The sequence below is a fragment of the Lynx canadensis genome, chromosome B1 (assembly GCF_007474595.2).
Source record: "Lynx canadensis isolate LIC74 chromosome B1, mLynCan4.pri.v2, whole genome shotgun sequence".
Lineage (NCBI taxonomy): Eukaryota > Metazoa > Chordata > Mammalia > Carnivora > Felidae > Lynx > Lynx canadensis.
In genome coordinates, this window is record NC_044306.2 from 22,094,213 (window position 1) to 22,116,970 (window position 22,758).

Sequence of the window (22,758 nt, forward strand, 5' to 3'; positions counted from 1 at the left end):
TATAATTGCTCCATCCCATGAAAAATAAGTAGATGACTAAAATTTACTCCTGTGAAAAAATGATCTTTACATCACAAAATATCTAGGACCTAAGAACATAATTAACGTGAAGCCTACAAAATTTCTACCCTTAGCGAAGCAATGTTGGCATCTTGGTAGTAGATTTTATTTGAATAGAACCCTTTTTGATTAGTGAAGTTGTTTTCTGTATAGATACAGTATTAACTGTAGTGATTTTTTAAAAAATGGATTATCACTTACAGAGCATCAGTAAGCCTCTAAAGTTGTAACATTAAATGAAGATCAACTAAAATATTGACTAGAGCATAGACGAAACAGTTTAAGGAAAAATAGCCTACATATTTATTTGTCAGGTACAATCACTCAGAACTTTTGAATTTCACATGATCCTGATCTTAAGGTGTCAGAAGACAATGGCATAGTTATATAAATAGGAGGACTTTGTTGGTAAACCTCATGCCAACACCAGCCTTGATACTCTGTTTCTATTCCATATCATCTCTTCCAAAATCTCACTGTGTTTCCCACACTGTTAATAAGTATGTAAGCATATCAGCCACTTTGAAATATCAATGACTTGGGCTACAAAGGGGTAGAGATTCACTAAGAAGCAGCTGTCTGCGGCGTAGATGAGTATGGGAGACGGATAAGTAAAATTTCAATGGTAAGAGTAATAACTGATTAACTTGGGGGAAAAGAGGAAAGGAGAAGGTATATTACTTTATGTAAAAACAGAAGAGCAGTGAGATAGGCCCCCAGATTCAGTAGAGACTATAGATTATCTATGAATTCACATCAAGAGTGGAAGCCAAATTGGAAATCATACGGAAGACAGTAAAAATCCTGAGCTTGTTTAAAGTGATAATCACTGGAAATGATCAAAATGTGATGATCAGTGAACTGTTTGGGTTTGGATAGATTGCACTTATGTTTTGGACTGGGTCCCATCATTAGAAACGAAGGTACAAGGGAATGGAGGGACTTCCAAAGCTATTTTTTTAAGGCAGTAATCACTTGTAGAGATTTAGAAACTAGGTCACTACGAGCGTGTGTGTGCACACGTGTGCTCACTGAAAACAATATTCGGCCTCTTATCCCATGGCTTAAACACTTTTACCATCTTTGAATCTTTAACCTAATTCAGGAATAAGTAAGTTAAATGAATGCCCAAATCAGTAAATGTTGTTTGAGAGAAAGGCTTCCAAGCGATACCAGCATGATGCCTATCAAGGACAGACCAAACATCAATTTGAGGGAAAAAAAGAACACCAGCACAAAATAAGAGAGGTGGGAATTCATCATGTCCATTGTTCATAGAAAGGGCTGTAAGACTGCAAAATTAAATGCCAGTTTCCAGCAGGGCCACTGATGGTAGAGTCTGGAAGGTGTGTGTGGCCGCTGAATAGGCTTCTTTAAAAAAAAAATAAAATGCACTTTCCGTCTTCCCCCTAGAAACAATTGCAAGTGAAATCTGGCTAATATGAGCACCATATGCAGTTTTCAGAAAAGGGAATAAAAAAAAAAAAAAACAACCAACTTCAGCTTTGTGTGTGAAGAACGTGGGCAAAGAGTAACTTTTTGGTAGCAAAATCAGCTGCCAGTCCCCTGACCTCTGCCCCATGGGCGTCTTTAACTACCTAACCAGCCTACAGCAATCTGTAGGCACCCCGATTAAGCTGGGCATGTTTTTATGTTGCTATGCTTTGTGAACGTCCTTGTTCACTATTCTACTTTTATATGTATTTTTCCAAATTTTATTTCTTTTATTTTACTATCGAAGCACGGTTGACATACCATACAAGTTTCAGGTGTAGAGCAGAGTGATTTGACAACTCTATACGGTACTCAGTACTCACCATGAGAACGTAGTCACTGTCGGTCCCCATATGTCATCACAGTGTTATTGACTATATTCCCTGTGCTGTACTTTTCATTATCATGACATACCATATTGCATGGGAAATGCCAAATAGTCAAGGAAGGAGGAGACAGAGGGTAGAGATAACAAAGAATAGGGTTTTGGATGGGGGAAGGCAGAGTTAGAGCGGTACAATTTGATAAGCTTCTCTGCTTGAGTATAGTGCCACTGAAGAGACAAATCTAGATATCTGTTCATTTATCTCAAAGGCTTTACACCCTGACTGCCTTGACCCCCTCACCTCAACTTGTCAAGTCAAGGCAAGTGTAATTTTCTCTTTGTACTGGGATTACAGAGCAGTGTGTCCCTGGTTGATTTCTATATGCCAGTGGGAAATGAGAATACATCAGCAGTTAAGTAGAGATTTCCTTAGAAAAGTATAGAGCATACCACGAAGACAGAGGATGCGACCAAATTAGAATGGGGAGACAGAAAATATAGCCAGAATGGACGAGAAAGGTTGCCGCATCAGAAACAAGGCCCAACACCCAAAGGAAAACCAAGCCAATGTCTTGAAAGGAGAAGTAATAAACATTGTGAAAAACTTTATGACTATATATTTAACCTCATCATAATTCAAAAACCAAATATATAGAATGATGTATTATGTATTGACTCTTAACTCTACAAACCTAAATATGTTGAAGGTACCCAGCATATTTGGGTGCAAAAGTAGATACTGATATATGATGAATAAGGTTTAAAAAATAGTGCCATATATTTGGGGACACTGTGGCAGTATTGAACAAAAAGCTTAGCATTTAGTCCCTCTGATCAGACCTACTTTCCAAGCAGCTGTCCTATAGAAGCACTTGTACAAATATGTTAAAAAAAAAAACAAACAAACAAACAAACAAAAAAAATATATATATATATATAAAATTCATTACAACATTGCTTAAAGAAGTAAAAAGAGTATGCAGCTCAAAACTTGATCTCTAGGAATCTTGCATTATGAAAAATATATAAATATAATTCCACTAAATCGTTGAAAATAGTATCTGAATATTTTAATAGGTAAAAATCTTTAATATGTTATTGAGTGAAAAGTGAAAACATATTCTAAAATGTATGATATCATCTGTTCACAATCTATGTATGGACGTATGTATATAAATACACACAATATATATGTGTATTTGAAAACAAAATGATGTCTGAAATACATAAATAATAAACATTGAAAGTAAGATATTAAAATTCTAGTTGAGATTTTACTGAATATTTTTTTAATATATTTAAAAAAATGTTTTTAATGTGTATTATTTTTGAGAGAGAGAGAGAGAGAGAGACCAAGCAGGGAAGGGGCAGAGAGAGAGGGAGGCTCAGAATCCAAAGTAGGCTCCAGGCTCCGAGCTGTCAGCACAGAGCCCGATGCGGGGCTCGAACTCATAGACCGCGAGATCATGACCTGAGCTGTAGTCGGCCGTCCAACTGACTGAGCCACCCAGGCACCCCGAGATTTTACTGAATATTAAAACCTATCTTGAATGTTCATTATCACTGAGAATTGTAACATTAAACTTTATTATTGCTACAAAACAGTTTAATGTACAAATTCTGTCAAATTCATAGAATATGTAGGTACTCAAAGTACAGTACAAAGAAATTTCACTTCTGATAAAAATCATACAAGCTTTTGTTTCATTTTCAGCAATTTGACATGCATACATTTAGGAATCGAAGCATACCTTGGATATATTCAACTAATTTTGTGGGGACATAGGGTGTAAAAATTCAGCCATTCAGTTAAAAGAGGAAATGCTTCAAAGCCAAAAAATTACTGGCTTAGCACAGTTCTCTAATTTCTACATTCTTATTCCATAATGTTCTATAGTATTCTTGTTTAAAAAAAAAAAAAAAAAAAACACCTGACTTCCAGGGCTTCTTAAACTTACATATTGATAATTATGTATGTAATAAAAATTGTGGGTGCTTGCTTATGTTTCACAGGACATGAGTAGATTAGAGGAGCGTGTGTACAATGCATCAGCAGAAATTATGTCTATGAAAGAAAAACAAGTGAATTTGGAACAGGAAATAAAAGGAGAAGTGAAACTACTGAATAATATCACTAATGATCTCAGACTGAAAGATTGGGAACACTCTGAGACGTTGAAAAATATCACTTTAATTCAAGGTAAAATATTTTCTCATTCCTCCAGAAAATGATATATTAAAATGTACTGATATGTGCAGAGATTTGGTGTTTGAAATCTTATGGTATAAATTAGTTTTTGAACATATGTTTACTACAAATGTCCAGAGAAAGGAAGTTTGAGATCTCATCGAGACATGGTAAGATATCAGCATCTTGGTATTCTTTAAATGAAAATGTTAAAAAAAAAAGTCTTTAAGGTCTAATGAGTCATTATTCAAAATATCCCATATTAATGAAAATGAATACAAGTTTTCTGTAAGGCACCAAATTCTCTTCCTGTCCACAGATCAAACCTTTTTTCTGTTTTTCAAAACTTTCAAAACTTTCAAAACTTCCAGATTCTTTTTTACTTTTTACCTGACTGTATTCTTAATTAGAAAGGCTTTTGAACTCCGCAAACTAACAATAAATTTGTCAATTTCTTCTTTCATTCCTGTTGGTAAACCACAGTAAATTGAATCTTACTGATTTTTAAATTAATATATACATACTATATATTTTTACTCTAAATTTTATTTCTTTTTTAAATATTTTCCCATATTTTACTTTGTGTTAGGTTTGTCTTCTATAAGGAACACTTTTTTTTTATTAAAGATTTTATTTGGGGGACACCCGGGTACCTCAGTTGGTTAAGCATCTGACTTCAGCTCAGGTCATGATCTTGTGGTTCGTGAGTGTGAGCCCGCCTACACTGGGCTCCCTGCTGTCATCACAGATCCTTGGTCTTCCTCTCTCTCTCTGCCCCTCCCCTGTTTGTGCACACACGCGTAAGTGTGTGTGTGCACGCACGCAAGCATGCTCGTTTTCTCTTCCCCTTTCTCAGATAAATAAACTTTAAAAAAAAAAAAAGAAAGATTTTATTTTTAAGTAATCCCTACACCCAAGTGGGGCTGGGATCGAGAGTTGTGTGCACTACCCACTGAGCCAGCCAAGAACTCTTAAAAATATGCAATCTAACCTTTCTTTTTTTCACTGTATCTATTTCTAACATCTTATTTTGTGCTGCTTTTGTCCAGTTCTATGGTCCCTTTGCTTTCCTTTCTTGTCTATTTTCAGATTGAGATTTTTCTCAATGAATTTTTCTTTCTGCAAAAGTCACCAAGAAGATTTTGGAGACTTTTTAATCTATTCCTATTTTGTTGATAGTTGTTCTTGAGTTTTATGTTAAAGTTTAAAGTTGATGTATAGCTTCACCTCAACCCTAAAGATCCAAAGAACTTAAAACACTGTATCTGATGACCCCTTTCCCTGGTTTCCTGCTGTTTTTGAGTATAGTTTATTTCTATTTTATCCAGTTTAAAAAGAAAGTTAAGAATTTAGTCAGTATATACATACAATATTTATTAAAATTTGCACATAAGTTGATTAACTTTCCCTTCTTCTAAATGCACTTCAGACATCTCTTCTGGGATCATTTCCCTTCTTCCTAAAGTTTATCTTTTGGAGGTTCATTAAGTGAAAGTCCAAATGGTGAGATCTTTGGATTTCATTTTCTCTGTTTTGTCCTTGATGTTCAAAATTGTTCTAGTACATACGTATACAACAGCTCTTCCTGTTATTTCTACCAGTATTTGGAAGATATTTCCCTGGCTTTTTGGCTTTCTTTGCTGTGTTAAAAATGATTGCTCCGAATCTGCTCGTCATTCTTCTTGTCTTTATTACCTGCCGCTTCACTAATTGTGTTTCTTATATTGAGAATTGATTCGTATCACATTTGTTTTACTTCTCCTGTTTGTAAATTTAAGTCGATCACAAGTTCAGGAACGTTTTCAGCATCGGTCTCTCCTAATACTGCTTCTTCACAAACTTTGGTACTCTTTGTTCTGTGATTCTACCTCAATTCATGCTAGGTCCTCTTACTTGAGTCTGTTAAACTCTATTTTATGATCTTAACCCTTTTATTCTATTAGTAATTAACAGAAATCCATGAGGTTTTTATTACATAACACTAGGAAAAAATATTTTCAGTCTAATATACAAGTATTTACAGGGGAAAAAATTAAAGCAAGTCCCAGAAGACTAATTTTTGTTTCTAATGCTCATAATTTAGCAAAAGTAAACCATGTGTATTTATAGCTGCATACATATGTAATGAGAATTGGTAGCTTTTAAAGTGCAGGAAAGTGGGAACCACAAAATTCAAGTTAAAGTTTAGGTCTGAAAAGAAACAAGATGGATGAGATTGGGAAGCACCCAAATAGATACCTGTTTCTTGATTTGTGACGTTGCAGGAGTGTTCTCTTTATTATTGTGCTTTATAGCTGACTTATATAGAACACGTTGCTTCCATTCTTTAATTATTACATTAGAAAAGCTGATAAAGAAAAGTTTGAATGAATCAACATTCCCTCTAACAGTTAGATAACTCCACTTTGGATTTCAAATCAATATCCAAAATGTTATAAATCCGGAACCAAACCCTTGATTCTCGAGCATCCCTCCCCATACACTCTGCCAGTCTGTTGAGTTCCTGGGCTTATGTGTCAGCTGTATCAGTATCTAACTAGTTACTCACCCCAAGATCTCAGAAGCTGTCTTTGATGTCTTTCTGTTGCTTCCTACGTGTGATCCATGTATGCGTCCTGTTAACTCTTGTTACATACACTATTTCAAATAAAACCACGTCTCACTATCTCCTCTGTCACTATTATAATTCAAGCAACTGTATTTGGCTGAGGCACTGCATCAGCTTCCTACTCATTCTCCCTGATTCTACTTTTAATCCATCCTACATAACGTAGAGCAAAAGAGTGGTATAAGAAATTAGTCGATGGTTTAGGTCTCATGCTGAAACCCTCCAATATTTTTCCTATCGACTTAGAATAAATCTGAAGTCCTCCTTGGTTTCACACCCACCTACTTATCTGCCCTCATTTTCCCACTTCCCCTCTGGTATTCTCTCTGTCTGGCTCGGAAATCTGGAAGAATGAAAGTGCTACTAAAAAGTGTAAGTTCCTGAGGAGGAAGTGCTGCTTTCATTTCTTACTGTCCATCATGTACACTCCTGCCTTGTCTCTTGAAACGTTGTTCTCGTAGAACGCCGCTCCTTCTTGGATCCACTCAAGAACACTATTTTAGGGGCGATTTTTTTCCCTCCTCTCTTCTCATTTTCCTCCCCCCATCTCTTTATGTCATCATTTGCTTTAGCTTCCTCATAGTACTTACCACTGCGTGAAATTGTTTCATCTGTGCATTTGCTTATTTGTTTAGGATACATCTTCTCTGATAGCTCGTGAGTTTCATGAGGTTGAGTTTCACCTTTCTTGTCTATCTGTCTGTCTCCAGTACCTATTAGAGAGCTTTCTGTGCAGTGGGCGAGCAATTATATATGTGCTGAATAAATAAGCAAAACTGGCACTTTCTTCTCCTTAAGTCACACTTTGTAATAGCAGTGTCTTGGGTAAACTTTTCTTACCACTGCTCTACCAGACTATTGAAATAGTCTCCCAATCATTTCCTTCCCCAATCTTTCAGACTGTAATTCTATCTGCATTCTTGCTAAAATGCAGTCTTCCTGAAGAGAAAAAACCCTCGATTATAAGCTTCTCTATCACTTCCTCATTCTATGTTTCTCTCTGCAGCACTCAGGATCTTGTCTAATGTGTATTTAACCACTTTTCAATACCTGATTTCCTCCCTCTTCCCTTTGTGATACCAAATACTTCAATTGATTCAATTATGATTCTAACATACCAAATACTTTTTATATCCTGACTCATGCCTTTGCCTTTGCTTGAAATATCTTCTCTTCCCTTTGTATCTGAAAATATCCTATCTTTCATTCAATGCCCATCTAATATCTGAAGCCTTCTCTAGTTCCATCAGAGTAATACTTCCTGACATCTACATCTTGTTTAATATTGAACATTAGGTATTCTTTCATAAGAGAAATCTTCACATGATAGTCATACCTAAAAGTATCTCACATTGTCTTCTAGTTCACTGTTGCCGCTTCCTGAAAACAATACATCCCTTAAAACCAGGGACTATTTTTTATATTCTCTACCACATATAAGCATAAAACAAATGTTGAATAAATACCCTTGAAATTATAACCCAAGAAAAATGAATTGTACACGCTAATGAGTGCTTTATCACTTGCTGGTTGTAGGATTTTCCATCTTTGGGTCCCTCCTCTTAATATCAACACCTGCTATGTAATCATGAAGATAAAAGAGACAAAGATATTTTAACATATTTATCAAGTAATTACAGTCATTAGAGTCTTAAGGACTAAGTGGAATTTCATCACTGAAATCATGAAGTAGAGTTTGGTAGGGAGTGAGACATAGCATGATTTAAAGAATCAAAGTCAGTGAACATTCAAGGAGAGGAGTTAAGAGAAATAAAATACAATATGGCTCAGTGGTGAGAAGAGAGAATGTGATGCTTATTTGAAATGAGATTTTAGACAAGTGTTCCTTGGAGGATCTAAAATCATACGCATATTCATACATGTGTATATTCATATCAAGGAAGAAGAATAAACAACTGGTAGAATTTAAACTTGGATATTTGTACAACTAGTTACCGTGATTTTAAAGAACTGGTGTGTTTTTCACCATGAGGTAAAAGAAAAATTCATCCCAGAAAAAAAGTGGGAAAACAGAGCCAAAAGTGAAGTCAATTAAACACGGAACAGTGTAGCCTAGAATGTCAGGAAAGAAGTGGTCTAGTTCTGGTTTTACCCGACTAGCCTTTAAAACCTTGGACAATTTACTCTCTCTGACCTCTCTGTACGTATGTTTGACTAAGAAACCTCTAAGTCCTCTTCCAGATTAAAGATATCTAAGTCAATGAGCATGAAAACTAAAAGAAAAAAAAAAAAAGAGAGAGAGAGAGAGGCAGGTTTAAGAACCAATAGCCAGGAAGATTTGGCAGATTTTTATGATGATCTAAACAGAAGGCAAGATTAAGACTGAAGTAGAAAATATATGATCATAATGAATAGGACATGGAGAAGCATAGCTCAGGAAATTTAGGCAGACATTATTAGTTCTTTGGTATCATCTGAGGATTTTAAATGGTATGATATGCCTGGGTTTGCTTTTCCAGTGAACTGTATAATTTTGATCTCTGGTATTTATGGTTACTGAGTATTCTAAATCAGTTCTTTTTTGTGGCTATCTAGAAATCTTAGTTTTCGTTTAAAAAAAATCATAGGGAGGGAGGTAAGTAATGGATTTTGTATGTGTGTTTTATAGAGGGAATTGTCCATGGCAAATTATCGCTGCAGTGTTTATGAATTATCCCTGTAACTCTGGAGTTAGGAGGCATTAAATTTGAAGAAAACTAGTGTGAATTCTTATATGGCTTCTTGAACTAGAGCAAATCAGACATTTTGGGCAATATTAATCTAGTCTTGACATCGGTTAGCAAGGGAGCTGACAGGTAGCATTATGTCCATTTATTGATGCACAGAGGTGGTTATTGATGTGATTATGGAATAGAATTTTGAGAGACTAATAATTCAGAACAAAGAAGGCAACTGCAAAGAAACGAAGTCTCCTGACTTTAAGTTCTTCGTTCTTTTTTCCGTAACATGGCGGAATAGATAGCTATATTTCTGTATAGTTGATGGAGATAGTATTTTTTTTCTAAGCTGGAACTTAAGGAAATATGAAGGTGAAATAGACACAATCCATTCCGACCAGATAAAAAAAAAAAAATAGTCTAGAATAGTCTAGAATAGTCCAGCTGCAGGATGATTAGGATGTGAGCTACAGCAGGGATGGAGAGGAGATACCACTTTTGTAAGGTAGCATGAGAGCATTATATTCACAGTGTTCTTAAAAAGTCTACACACAAAGCTTAGAGAAAACTGGTATATGATCTGTATACTTCTATCCCACCAAAATATGTAAAAGACACTAAAAATATTTATTGAGATACTTCCCACATTTCGGTCTAGGCAGTGGAAGAGATATAACAATGTATAAAGATGAAACATAATAAGTGAGATTAATGTTACATGAAGAATAAAATAACAATAAAAATGTAACATCCCACACACCCAGCTAGAATTCTTTAAGGTTTACTTGGTTTTCTTACTCTGGCATTCAGAAACTTGGTATCAGTATTTTATATAAAAATACAGAGAAGGATCTTTGGCTCAGAATTATATAAAATAACACAGAGGTGTTTGTTATGATTGGATTAATTCTCCAACATTAGAGCTGTATACAGTTACTCTACACAGTTACCTGCAACATAAGTGTAAGGATTGTGTTTGTGAAAGAGTTCTATTTCCTACTTGCTGAATAAATGGTGAGCACTTTTTTTTTTCTTTTAAATGTTTATTCTTGAGACAGAGAGAGACAGAGCATGAGCAGGGGAGGGGCAGAGAGAGAGAGAAAGGGAGACACAGAATACAAAGCAGGCTCCAGCTTCTGTGTTTCAAACTCTTGGACCACAAGATCATGACCTGAGGCAAAGTCATATGCTTAACGAACTGAGCCACCCAGGCGCCCCAAGTGGTGGACACTCGTAATCACAGAGGCTAAGAGCCTAGATATACTCTATGGGTCCCTTGTTTCTTGTCTCACACGTTCCCTTTTCCTGAAATGTCTGTGTCTTGCTCTAGAGCTCTAATTACTAAATCAAAATCTTTCCTTGTGCACTTTTTTTTTTTTAAACCACCCTTGAGTACTGTGGATTTGCTTCCTTTCAGTTTGCTCAGCAAAATCTGGGCTGCAGATTGAGTCTTTCCATCCTGCTTGCCTTAACTTTGTCACTGTATAGAGATGACTGAACCACAGCTGTGTTCTTGGTGGTGGACGTATAACCCCTGCTGTTGGGAATGTCTGCCTTCTGCATGGAATGGAAGATGTGTACAGATTGATGTAAAACCGTGACATTTCTTGTGCAACATCAAAATATGTGTGTCCAACATTAAGCCAAAGCTTAGGAGAATTTGTTTACGTGATTATATGGAAAAAAAAATAGGCAGGCAAACAAAACAAAAAGTACAGACACAGGAAATAAATATTCTCTCAAGATGATAGAATTATGGGGGTGCCTGGGGAGTTCAGTTGGTTGAGCATCTGATTCGATTTTGGCTCAGGTCATGATCTCGTGGTTTGTAGGATCGAGCCCCACATTGGGCTCTGTGCTGACAGCATGGAACCTGCTTGGGATTCTCTCTTTCCCTTTCCTCTGCTCTTGCTCTCTGTCTCTCAAAATAAATGAATTTCTAAATAAAAAAGATGACAGAATTATGAATTATATTTTTTCTAGGCTTTTATATTTCTTATAATAAGTTGCATTGCTTTTATAACAAAAATGCAATAAAATATTACTGCCCCATGTTGCATATGAAGATAAAGGGACATTGTGCCACTGAGAAGAACAATGGTGTCTTAAAAACCGGGGAAGGAAGGTTCTAAAATCTAAGTTGGACCTTGAAAAATGGAACAGATCAGAGAAAATGGAGAGAAGCAGGGATGGGACTTCAAACAAAACAAAGAAAATGAATAGAATATACTTTTTCATGAGACAATCTTTATTTATATGGCCCTCTCTTCAAATTCTTCAGGTATTTTATTTCCCACCTGAGTAAAACTTGTCAACAAATGCTCTCTAACCAGTGATGCAAAGTATAGTTGTGTATCATCCTTGGGCTATGTATTTGGCTGAACAACAGCGGTTGAAAATGCCTCTTTTAGTTTTTTAAATAATGTTTTTAAATGTTTGTTTATTTATTTTGAGAGAGAGAGAGAGGGAGGGAGAGAGAGAATCCCACGGAAGCTCCACACTCAGTACAGAGCCTGACATGGGGCTCAATCTCAGAACCGTGAGACCATGACCTGAGCCGAAATCAAGAGTCGGATGCTTAACCAACCAACTGAACCACTCAGCCACCCCAAAATGCCTCTTTTAAAGGATCTGTATTTATTATTCTATGGTATATCCAAGATTGTTTCTTCCTTTTGGAGTTGAAAGGAAAATTGTAGAGTGTTCTGCATTAAGTGAAGGGGTTAATACTTGTCCTGTGCGGTCCATGTAGAAGAGGGGATACTAGCAGTGTTACCTTAAATTTCCAAAGTGCCATCATTCTAACGAGGTGATCACTAGGTTTCTGTTTTGCTAGGCATAGAAAATTCAAAGACTACATCAGTATTGATCAAATTCAGTGTTCAGGGGTCTTTGGGGAAATTGTGAGGCCAGGCAGTCAGACTTCTCCCTGAGACCTCTCCAACTTATTTTGTAGTGTCTATATCTATTTAGTCATTCTACTTGATACAACTCTATTGATCTATTTAGTCATTCTACTTGATACAACTCTAGTTGAACAATACAGGGGTTAGGGGCACTGATCTCCTGTGCACTTGAAAATGAGTGTATAACTTTTGACTCTCCCCAAACTTAACTACTGATAGCCTACTGTTGACCAGAGCCTTACCAATAAAAATCAATTGACACGTATTTTGTAAGTTATATGTATTTTATACTGTATTCTTACAACAAGGCTAGATAAAAGAAATTTTATTAAGAAAATCATAAGCAAGAGAAAATATATTTGCAGTACTGTAGTGTATTTGTCCAAAAAAAAGTCTGCATGTGAGAGGACCCATAGTTTAAACCCATGTTGTTCAAGGATCAACTGTGTTTTACTTGAAAAAGTATTCTTTTACTCATTTTCACCTCCCTACCTTTCCCCATGTCTCTTCCACTTACCCAGAATTCTCTTTCACCTCATTCTATCCATTCTTCAAACTACCTTTCAACTCCTACTCTGTCAATAAAGGCTTTTCAACCATTGCCACTCCTGCTAATTTACATCTCTCTAACAAATGTCTGAGTTTGCCATTTTCAACAATATGGGTTTTGGTTGTCTACTATGTGTGGATCACACATGATTGATAGGTCCTTACTTACACATTTTCCAGATAGCACCTAACTGAATATAATGAAATCTGCCTAGTATGTATAGAGTACTGATGTGGGTTTATGCTGTCATTGACTCAGTGTCTTTCTCTGCTCCTGGGTTCTAAGAACCTCGAAAAGTGGTAGCCACACATAATTATGTAATACATAATTAGGTTGTCTATTTTAGGGCTATCTCCTCCTTATCAGGATAGAACATTGCACTCCTCTGTAGCAGGGCATGCCTCCATTCTGGAAGGTCAGTCTTACTCATGTTATTGCACAACAAAGAAAAGACTGGATTTACTTACAGAATTGTCTTTTTTTTTTTTTTTTTAATGTTTGTTTATTTTTGAGAGAGAGAGACCACAAGTCGGGGAGGGGCAGAGAGAGGGGAATAGAGGGGAAGTGGGCTCTGCACTGACAGCAGTGAGCCCAATGTGGGACTCAGACTCACAAACCATGAGATCATGACCTGAGCCAAATCCGACACTTAACCGACTGAGCCACCCAGGCGGCCCTACTTATAGAACTGTCTTGAAACGTGACAGATCCATTTTACCTATGTTTTCAAACTTTGACCAATAATTGTAATTTATTTTTTAAAGGTCCTCCTGGACGCCCAGGTGAAAAAGGAGATAGGGGTCCTGCTGGAGAAAGTGGTCCACGAGGCATTCCAGGTGCAATAGGTATGGTAATAGTAACCGCTTAATCATACACTATAGGGCCAGGTAATATGTATGTGTGTAGGGGAAAATGGTTATTCGATTTTTCTCCTGTGGAGCGTGTGCGTGTGTGTGTGTGTGTGTGTGTGTGTGTGTGTGTGTGTATTAAGGGGGATATTAAGTATTTTCCAGCAGCCTGATCACTATAATGTACCATATGTAACTGCTTTAGGTTTTTGAAAAAAGTTAAATGCTTTAGCCAGAGTTACCATATGGGGTTTTCAAGAAGTCTGGGGAGTGCTGTCCATGTCCTTGATCACACATAGTGTATGGCAGACCTAGCTTTAGGTCACATGAAGAGAATACGAAAATCATCTTCACATTGAATATATTTGCATTATATATATAATGTGTGTGTGTGTGCGTGTATATATATACACATATGTATATATACGTGTGTATATATATGTAAAATGTAATGTATATATGTAAAAAATATATTAAATGTATATAAATATAAATAATACATATACTATAGATGTATATATATGTGTGTATGTATATACATGTGTGTATGTGTGTGTATATATATACACACGTATACATACACACACACACACACGTATACATATATACGTATATATGTACGTATATATGTATATGTATATATATATGTGTGTGTATATGTATGTATGTATATATATGTATATATGTATATATGTATGTATATATATGTATGAACGTATATATATGTATGTATATATGTATGTACGTATATGTATGTATATATATGTATATGTGTACATATACACACGTATACATATACTCACACATATATACACATATGTATATATACGTGTGTATATATATGTAAAATGTAATGTATATATGTAAAATATATATTAAATGTATATAAATATAAATAGTACATATACTATAGATGTATATATATGTGTATGTGTATATATATGTGTGTGTGTATGTGTGTGTGTGTGTGTGTATATATACATACACACACACACAGACACACACACACACATCTCAAAGGAATTTGGATTCCTTGTATAGTCCTTAACTGGAATATATCTGCTTAAACTTAAGAAATCTAAATGTAAGTATTGACTAGACTACAAATGACTTCTACCTTCATTATCAGCCACTCTCTGTATTTTGCTTCAAGCAAAATAGTTTTAAATTATTTTCCTCTGTTGATGTTGTAATCTTGAAAGCAGTATTTTGAGAGAAGATAATAGAAGACAGAAAGGAGAAAGAGCATGAACTCTCCTTGCTCTCAAAAACATAAAGGAGACAAGAACAATAGCATGATTGTCATGTTATTCTTCACTAGAAATCAAATACCCACATGATCTTTGAAAGGGGGGAGTATACCGCTTGGCTTAATTATATCTAGGATGGGCTGTGCCGCCCAAAACATGTCTAAATACCATGTACTTCATCCTATTATTCTGTCTTTGGTTGTATAAAATGTTCTTCTTTCTGATCAATATATTGACTAGCCCGGGTTACATCAGAAAACTAGTGTTTAAAAATGAAAAACCTGAATGTGACACCTCTGACCTTGGCATCATTATACTTAAAAGGCCAATGCATAGTTTACATGAAAAAGGCTTTAAAATTGTTTAAAATCTATTTGTGTATCTATTTATTTTATTACATATGTATACACAATATATACATATTTTTTTCTATTAGGCAGGTTGCTGGTATGCCTTTGAAAATATTGCCAGGTAAGATTCTTTATTCAGAAAAATCTTTCTACTTGACTAGCAATCCAGAGATCTTACCAATGGCACGTTAATGTCATAGCAGGGGAAGTAACCAGTATTCTATCAGCTGTCAGAGCTGCTATTGTCAAAGGTCTGTCAGCTCCTCCATTACAGACTGCAATTGTCAAAGCTTTATAACTCAACCATGTAAGTTCAGTCTGGGCTACAACTTGCTGTGCAAAACTTCATCTTGGGAGAATCTTTTGCACCTGTTTCTGAACTATGGCTGTACGAAATAGAAAAAGGGATTTAAAAGTTTCAGCTTTTGTTAATACCCTGAGCAGATACCATTGCAAAGCTGCTCTGATTCTTTTAGTGAGGGTTTAGTCTGTTGCCGTTGGTACTGCTCTTTTACGCAAATAGGCATTATGTAGTTTCTCATGTAAGAGAGTTAGATTTCATTGTTGGGTTATAAGTTGACTCTGGTAGATTATTAAGTTGCCATTTGGTCTGGTGCACTGCAGCAAAAGTATTCAGGTTACCAGGCATCTGTCTTAATGGATTCTTCCTTGCTTGAGTGGTACATTCTGTTTTGTTTGCTGCCAGATTACCTAATTGCTCAATATGGGTACTAGAATCAGGAAGTAAAGAGTATATGATGAACAGTCATGATAATTCTACTTCCTGATTACAGCAAGTTCATTGACATCTCACGAATACGTGCAGTCAAGCTTATTAAACTCTGCTTGACCAACTAACTCAAAGTCCTCTAGATTCACAACCGTGGTCTCTAAACCTGACAAACTTTAATGATTATTCTAGTGGCCTGAATAACCAATTCATTAATATACTGCAGTAGATACTCAGGTACGGGCTGGGTATTATGTTAAAATGTGCTGTATCTCAAATAACAGAAATTTCAGAGTGCTAGTTCCTTGGAAGCATGCCAGGGAGAATGACCTATGCCTTTTACTCAACAAAATCTTTGCTGAGCACTTTTCCTGTTCCTTGTGCGTTCTACAAGGCCTTGTGGATCCTATACTCAGAGGTTGAGAATTTCTGCCTGCACAAAACTTCCAGTATGATAAGTAATTCTATAAACCATGAATGTCATGGTAGAGGATTCTTGACATCCTCTGAGATCCTTTGGGGGCACTTCTGGGTTATTCCCCCATGACAATAGTGCTTTAAGGAAAGGACGCTGAATTAGATGCTGTAGTATCCTTTCTGTAGCCATCTACTAGGCTGTTTCTGCCCCCTGCGATCAATAACAGGGTAGCCTGACCTGTAGGCATGGGAGCGCTACCTACACGAGACGCCTTGAGAGGGAACCAAAGGGTCCATTGGCTACAAAACATTGATCATTATCCAGTGCTGTTTACTTTTTCTGACATAGCTTGAATTTTCTTCCATAAGAATCATGCTTCTGGAAGAGAAAATGAAGTCCATCTAACTGTGGTTATTGAAGGACAAGAACTGCATTTCATTTATCTTTATATCTACCCGTGTCTTTACCCCACCCACCCCTCTTCTTCCAGTCTGTGGCCCAAAAAGCTTTATCCCCCAGCCTGGAACCAGGACAGTGCTCCCCAAAATATGCATTTGAGTAAGGAACATTGCTGGCTGCAGACTCTTGCTATGAGTGTAGAAAGCAGGTTTCTTTGGGAGGTAACTAATTACGCCAATGAATCCAAAAATGTCTGCAAATTATGTACATACCATTAAATAAAATTAAATTAGCAGCCTTGACAAAAAGCTGGTGAAAATAATGATTATATTACAAAGAAGAACATCGGGGCACCTGGGTGGCTCATTCGGTTGAGTGTCCTACTCTTGGTTTCGGCTCAAGTCATGGTCTCATGGTTCGTGAGATCGAGCCCCACATCAGGCTCTGTGCTGACAATTTGGAGCCTGCTCAGGATTCTCTCTCTGTCCCCCCCTTTCTTTCTGCCCCTCCCCCACTCACACACACAGATGCACGCATGTTCTCTCTCTCAAAATAAATAAAAATAAAGAAGTATCATTAAATACACAAGTCACATAACTCTATAGGTCATATAGAGTCTGCCTAAATATCTCCCATAATGGAGGTCTAATGATCAAGTGATTTCTATGAAAGTATCACATGGCCTTCATTTATGGATTCATTTGTTCACCCACTGAAAATGTGACATAATTCCTAGTTGAAGAGCTGTATTCTGAGCGTCACCAAAATGTATTCAGTAAGCCATTATTGGAGAGGTTTTTCCTGATCCCCTTGCTAGGCATCCTCTATTGCATTTCTCTCTTTTTTCTAAAATTATCATCTCCAAAATCACCTTCTTTCTTGATTTGTTAACTTTCTTGCTGTATGTCTCCACAGTGGAAGATCTGTTCAGATAAGAACCTGTGTAACTCCAAGAACATATAGGGACTGACATAATATGTGTGCTCAGTGTATCTTTGTTGAATTAATGGAGAAAATTGTAAAAATGAGAGTTACCCGTGAGCAGCATTCTATAAAGAGTGGGCAGTGGCCTAAGATTTAAAAAAAGAGAGAGAAAGAATTTATAGTCGGTGTTTTTATATGTAAATTTGAGTGACCTTTTAATAACTGTAAGTACAGATACTGACTGTCTTCCTTGGGTAATGAAGAAAGGTATAAGTATTAATCAATTAGCCCATCTTGAGAACTGACGATAATTCCTTTTTAGGCTGTATGCTATGAAATCCAGCTAGTAGATACTATAAGGTAGAGTGTGTTTGTGTGTGAGTTTGTGTGTGTATTCAATATATGAAAATAGCAATTTATGTATCATATATTGATATAGTTAGGTATATATAGATTTATACATATACATTTATATATAATGCATATATACAGTATATCTATATTTATGTAAAGTAATGTATATTGAATTATTAAATTGAGGTGCCCTGACTTTACTCATATTTCTAAACATAATTTATCATTTTATTGCTTTGGATATCTGCTTAATATACAGTGGAAGCAAAGTTTAGGCTGGCATAAATAATATTTCTTAACTATTTAAGAATGTTAAATTTTAGCCCCTCCCCCCGTTCATGCTCTGTCTCTCTCTGTCTCAAAAATAAATAAACGTTAAAAAAAAAAAATTTAAGAATGTTAAATTTTAACTTTAAACTTTAACTTAAATGTTGAACTTAACATTTCTTAAAGAATATTTAGCTCAATTTTAGGTATCTATATGAATGTACCTCAAGAAAAGATTTTTTTTTTTTTTTTTTTTTTTTTTACTGAATTAAGTATGGATAAGTCCTGCCTCCTGGAACTTGTAAACTAACAACAATATATTAACAGATTGATTTTGGAAAAAGATGTATAGTTTTTAAATTTTTCATAGTGTGCTTCCCAAGGAGTTAACTGAAAATTGAATTAATAGAATCTCTGTGAACTGATAATAACATCTAAAATGAGATTTTTACAATAGTTTATTTCAAACTGCCGGACTCCAGGATGAAATAGTTTATTCTACTGGAAAATAACACTTTCATGTGCAGTTTTCATGGTCACTACAGTAATGGTGGGGGGCTATTTTCATTTAATCACATAAAGTCCTGGGTTTGTATATTTATATAATATGCACCCATAAATGAATCTTTGTATAGTACACACACACACAAATGTATATATATCACATATATATGGTCACATTATTGTTTGGGATTACAATAGAATGTGTAAAATCAAGTACATGAAAGAAAGCTTAATATATTCCAGCAGTAGGACCCAATTTTTTAAATATTTTTTTATACTTCTCATTGCTTGAGTTGTGTTTTTTCAGGAACAAATCTTAAGAATTCCATTTTCACCTTGTACATTTCAAAGTTACCATTTCAGCTACAGGCAGAATCCTGCCATTTGAGGATTCCTGATTGGATTACATAAGCGTTCTGGTTAAAACTCCAAAAATTTTTTTCTCATATGCTTTTTACTTGTGATAACAATATGTTTTTTATTGAGTATCTACATTGTACTAAACGCACTAATGTTTCTACCAACTGCTTATGTTGTTTATCAATGGCACCCATGAAATGTTATGATCGAATATTATCCCTACCTTTGGAAATTTGCCTATTATATATTCATTGACTTTCTTATACTCACAAACCTATATGAAAAATGATTTATTTCCACTGTGTTTTTCTTCGTTAATGACATAGGTCCTCCAGGTCCCAAAGGTGATCGGGGAGCAATTGGCTTTCCTGGAAGCCGAGGATTCCCAGGACCAATGGGGAAGACCGGGAGGACAGGTGTGGTGATCATCTAGATGTTCTTTGTAGATAATGTAATATATACATGGAGCAGAGATACTTTCCCATAGTCTTGCATAACAAAAACAATAGCCATCCCAGCATGAACAACTGATACACATGTAGTTTGTCTTGTGGTCTGAAACATTTAGAAACTAATTTCTGTCTACCTGAGCAGTTTCTATGTCCCAAAGGAAAAGTCTTAAAAAAAAAAAAAAAAGAAAAAGACAACAGAGGATTTATAAACTCTACCCAACCGGAAATCACATGAAGAATGGTATCTATCTTAGAAGAAGAGAGTGGAAAGGCTCACAAAGAAAAACAAAGTATAAATATACTTTTAACTAAAATGGGCCAAACCCTGGGAAGTTACAGTCAGCAATCCACAGATAGGTCAGAAATCTTAGTCTCTGCAAGATAAATTGGCTGCTATTATATATTAGTTCTTAATAATCTGCATGATTCAGGCTCTTTAAAATTTACATACGTGATGACATTATTTCTACTCCTTATAACAGTAGCCTAAGCTTGAATTGTGAGCTTTATAAGGAAATTTTAGAAGGACAGAGGCTTATTGTTTCCTAATCTCAAAGAAAATTATGACAAAGGGTCATAATCACCTTATCATTGAGGTGGGTTTTTTTTTTTTTTTTTAATCCATTTTCTTTTTTGGAGTAGTTTTAGGTTTATAGAAAAACTGCACAGAAAATACAGAGAGTTCCCATAAACCCACATCCAGTTTCCCTATTATTAACGCCTCGCGTCAGTGTGGTGCATTTATTAGAATTGATGAACCAATACTGATACATTATTATTAATTTAAGACCACAGTTTATATTAGAGTTCACTCTTAGTGTTATACATTCTGTGGGTTTTGACAAATATATAATGACAGGTGTCCATCACTGGAGTGTCATACAGAGCAGTTTCACTGCCTTAAAGATCCCCTGGGGTCCTCCTACTCCTCACCACCCCACTCCCTCCCAGCCCTGGCTACCACTAATCTGTTTGCACTCTCCATGGTTTTGCCTTTTCCAGAAGGTCATACAGTTGAAATCATACTGTATGTAATTGTTTCAGATTGGCTTATTCCATTTAGCAATACGCATTTAAGCTTCTCCATGTCTTTTTGTGGCCTGAGAGCTCATTTATTTTTAATGCTCAGTATATCCTGATGTATGGATGTATCACAATTCATTTGTGCATTCACTTATTTGAAGGACATCGTGGTACTTTCAAGTTTGGGCAGTCATGAATGAGACTGCTGACATGAGTTTGCCTAGAAGTTTGATTGCTGCATCGGATGGTAAACCTGTGTTTAATTCTGTAAGAAACCACCAGACTGTCTTCCAAAGTGTCTGTACCGTTTCGCACTCCCACCGCAATGAATGAGAGTTCCTGCTGTTCCACGTTGGTGTTGTCAGCATTTGGATTTTAGCAGTTTTAATTAGTGTGCTGAGGTGTTGTTTTTTGTTAATCTTTGTTTGTGTAGTTTTGAGAAAGGGAGGGAGGAAGAGAGGGAGGGAGAGAGAGAGATCGATCGATCCAGATCCATCACGAGTGAAGGAGTGGCAGAGAGAAAGGGAAGATCCATCATGAGTGGACGAGGGGCAGGGGGAAACAGAGAGAACCCTGAGCACACTCCACGCTCAGCATGGAGCCCTGTGCCCATCGATCTCACAACCACCAGATTATGATCTGAGCTGATATCAAGAGTCAGACATTTAACTGAGATGCTCAGGCGCCCCAAGGTGTTTTTGATGGTGTCAGTAGCAATTAAGCTTGGAGAAAAAGCAGCTAGCCACCAATAAGCAGCCTTCAATCAGACCCAATTACCTGAACTGAATGGTATATTTATGTACCAACCATCTCTAAAACTGTCTAGCTTTAATCAGGCCTTTTTGGCAAAATGGGAAGAAGTGTTCGTTTGTTAATTTGTTTGAAATTATCTGCATCCTTCAGGAATTGCTGAATTTACTAAATGAGCAACTTGTGTGCGATAGATAAATATATTTAAAAACCCTGAATTTGACAAAATTGCAAAGCTACTTATAGTTTCCGAGATAATTTAAAATAGTTCCATGAAATGTGAAAACATATTTTATCTGTATTCTAACTTTAAAGCTAAAATGGCATGCTAATCTACTATCTCATTTATTATCCCTGGCAAAATCATGGTAATAGTTTGTTTGGGACTCTTTCTGGTACAGACTATTTGTAACTTTCTATTTACATTAAATCATAAAGGGTAACTTCATAAATGAGTATCAATATGAGCTCTGAGTAAATCAGAGCTATTAATTTGTCTTTCTGGAAAGTCTACACAAAAAGGGGAAACATGGGAAAAAATATGAATGTTAAGAAGGCCCTATTCTTTTTCACACCCATCTGTTATGTATAATCTTCCTATATGGTCAGGGATGATGTTAGAAATAAACCACAGAAGAGGCCTGTAACTGTAACGTAACTTAGCTGATTTAATGAAAACTAAGCTTCCTCATTTATTGAGTGCCTATATTTCCTTCTACACCATGCTTGGAGCTGGGAGTACAAAACTAGCCGGCTCCCCACCCTTGAGTTTTCTCCCAGAAATTTCCTCGCAATGGCTACTCTTCTAAAACTTAGTCAACAAGATCATTCTGTAATGTGTATGTGCACGATCTAATCTTACGTGGTTCATTTGAGAAGAATGAATGTTTGTCACAGTGGTTTGTATTTGAATTTCACATTGGCACCTAGTTACTCCGTGTCTGTTATTTATTTTAGCCTCTTGGGAAATACAGGGAAAGCATAGTATGGTAGGTACTTGACAGAAATAGCATAGTGTATCCTTAAAAAAAAAGAGCACCTCCCCACACATTTAAGCCTCTCTGTGCCTCAGGTTCCTCATCTAAAAACAAGGCTATTAAGACCCATATTTTAGAATTTCTGTAAAAATAAAATGAATAAATGTTTTAAAGTACTTCAAACAGTTTCTATCAGAAAGTAAGCTATATATACAAGCTATATAAACATGTTAGTTATTAGCTGCTGCCTATACAAGCTCTAGTGTGTTTCTTTTTCCCCACTATCAAGCTCCTACAGTTCAACAAATGCCCTCTAATCAAAGTACTTGAGAGAGCATTCACT

The 22,758-nt window shown here is 36.0% G+C and overlaps 1 protein-coding gene across 2 annotated transcripts in view; it reads left to right on the forward strand.

Moving 5' to 3' along the window:
• MSR1 (macrophage scavenger receptor 1) overlaps positions 1–22,758 on the forward strand; it is an 81,771-nt gene that overhangs the window by 21,913 nt on the left and 37,100 nt on the right. For both annotated transcript variants that reach the window (XM_030312231.1, XM_030312232.1), the window contains exons 5-7: positions 3,893–4,079; positions 13,574–13,654; positions 19,540–19,629. In XM_030312231.1, coding sequence (XP_030168091.1) covers positions 3,893–4,079; positions 13,574–13,654; positions 19,540–19,629 — 358 coding nt within the window. The remainder of the gene's footprint in view (positions 1–3,892; positions 4,080–13,573; positions 13,655–19,539; positions 19,630–22,758) is intronic.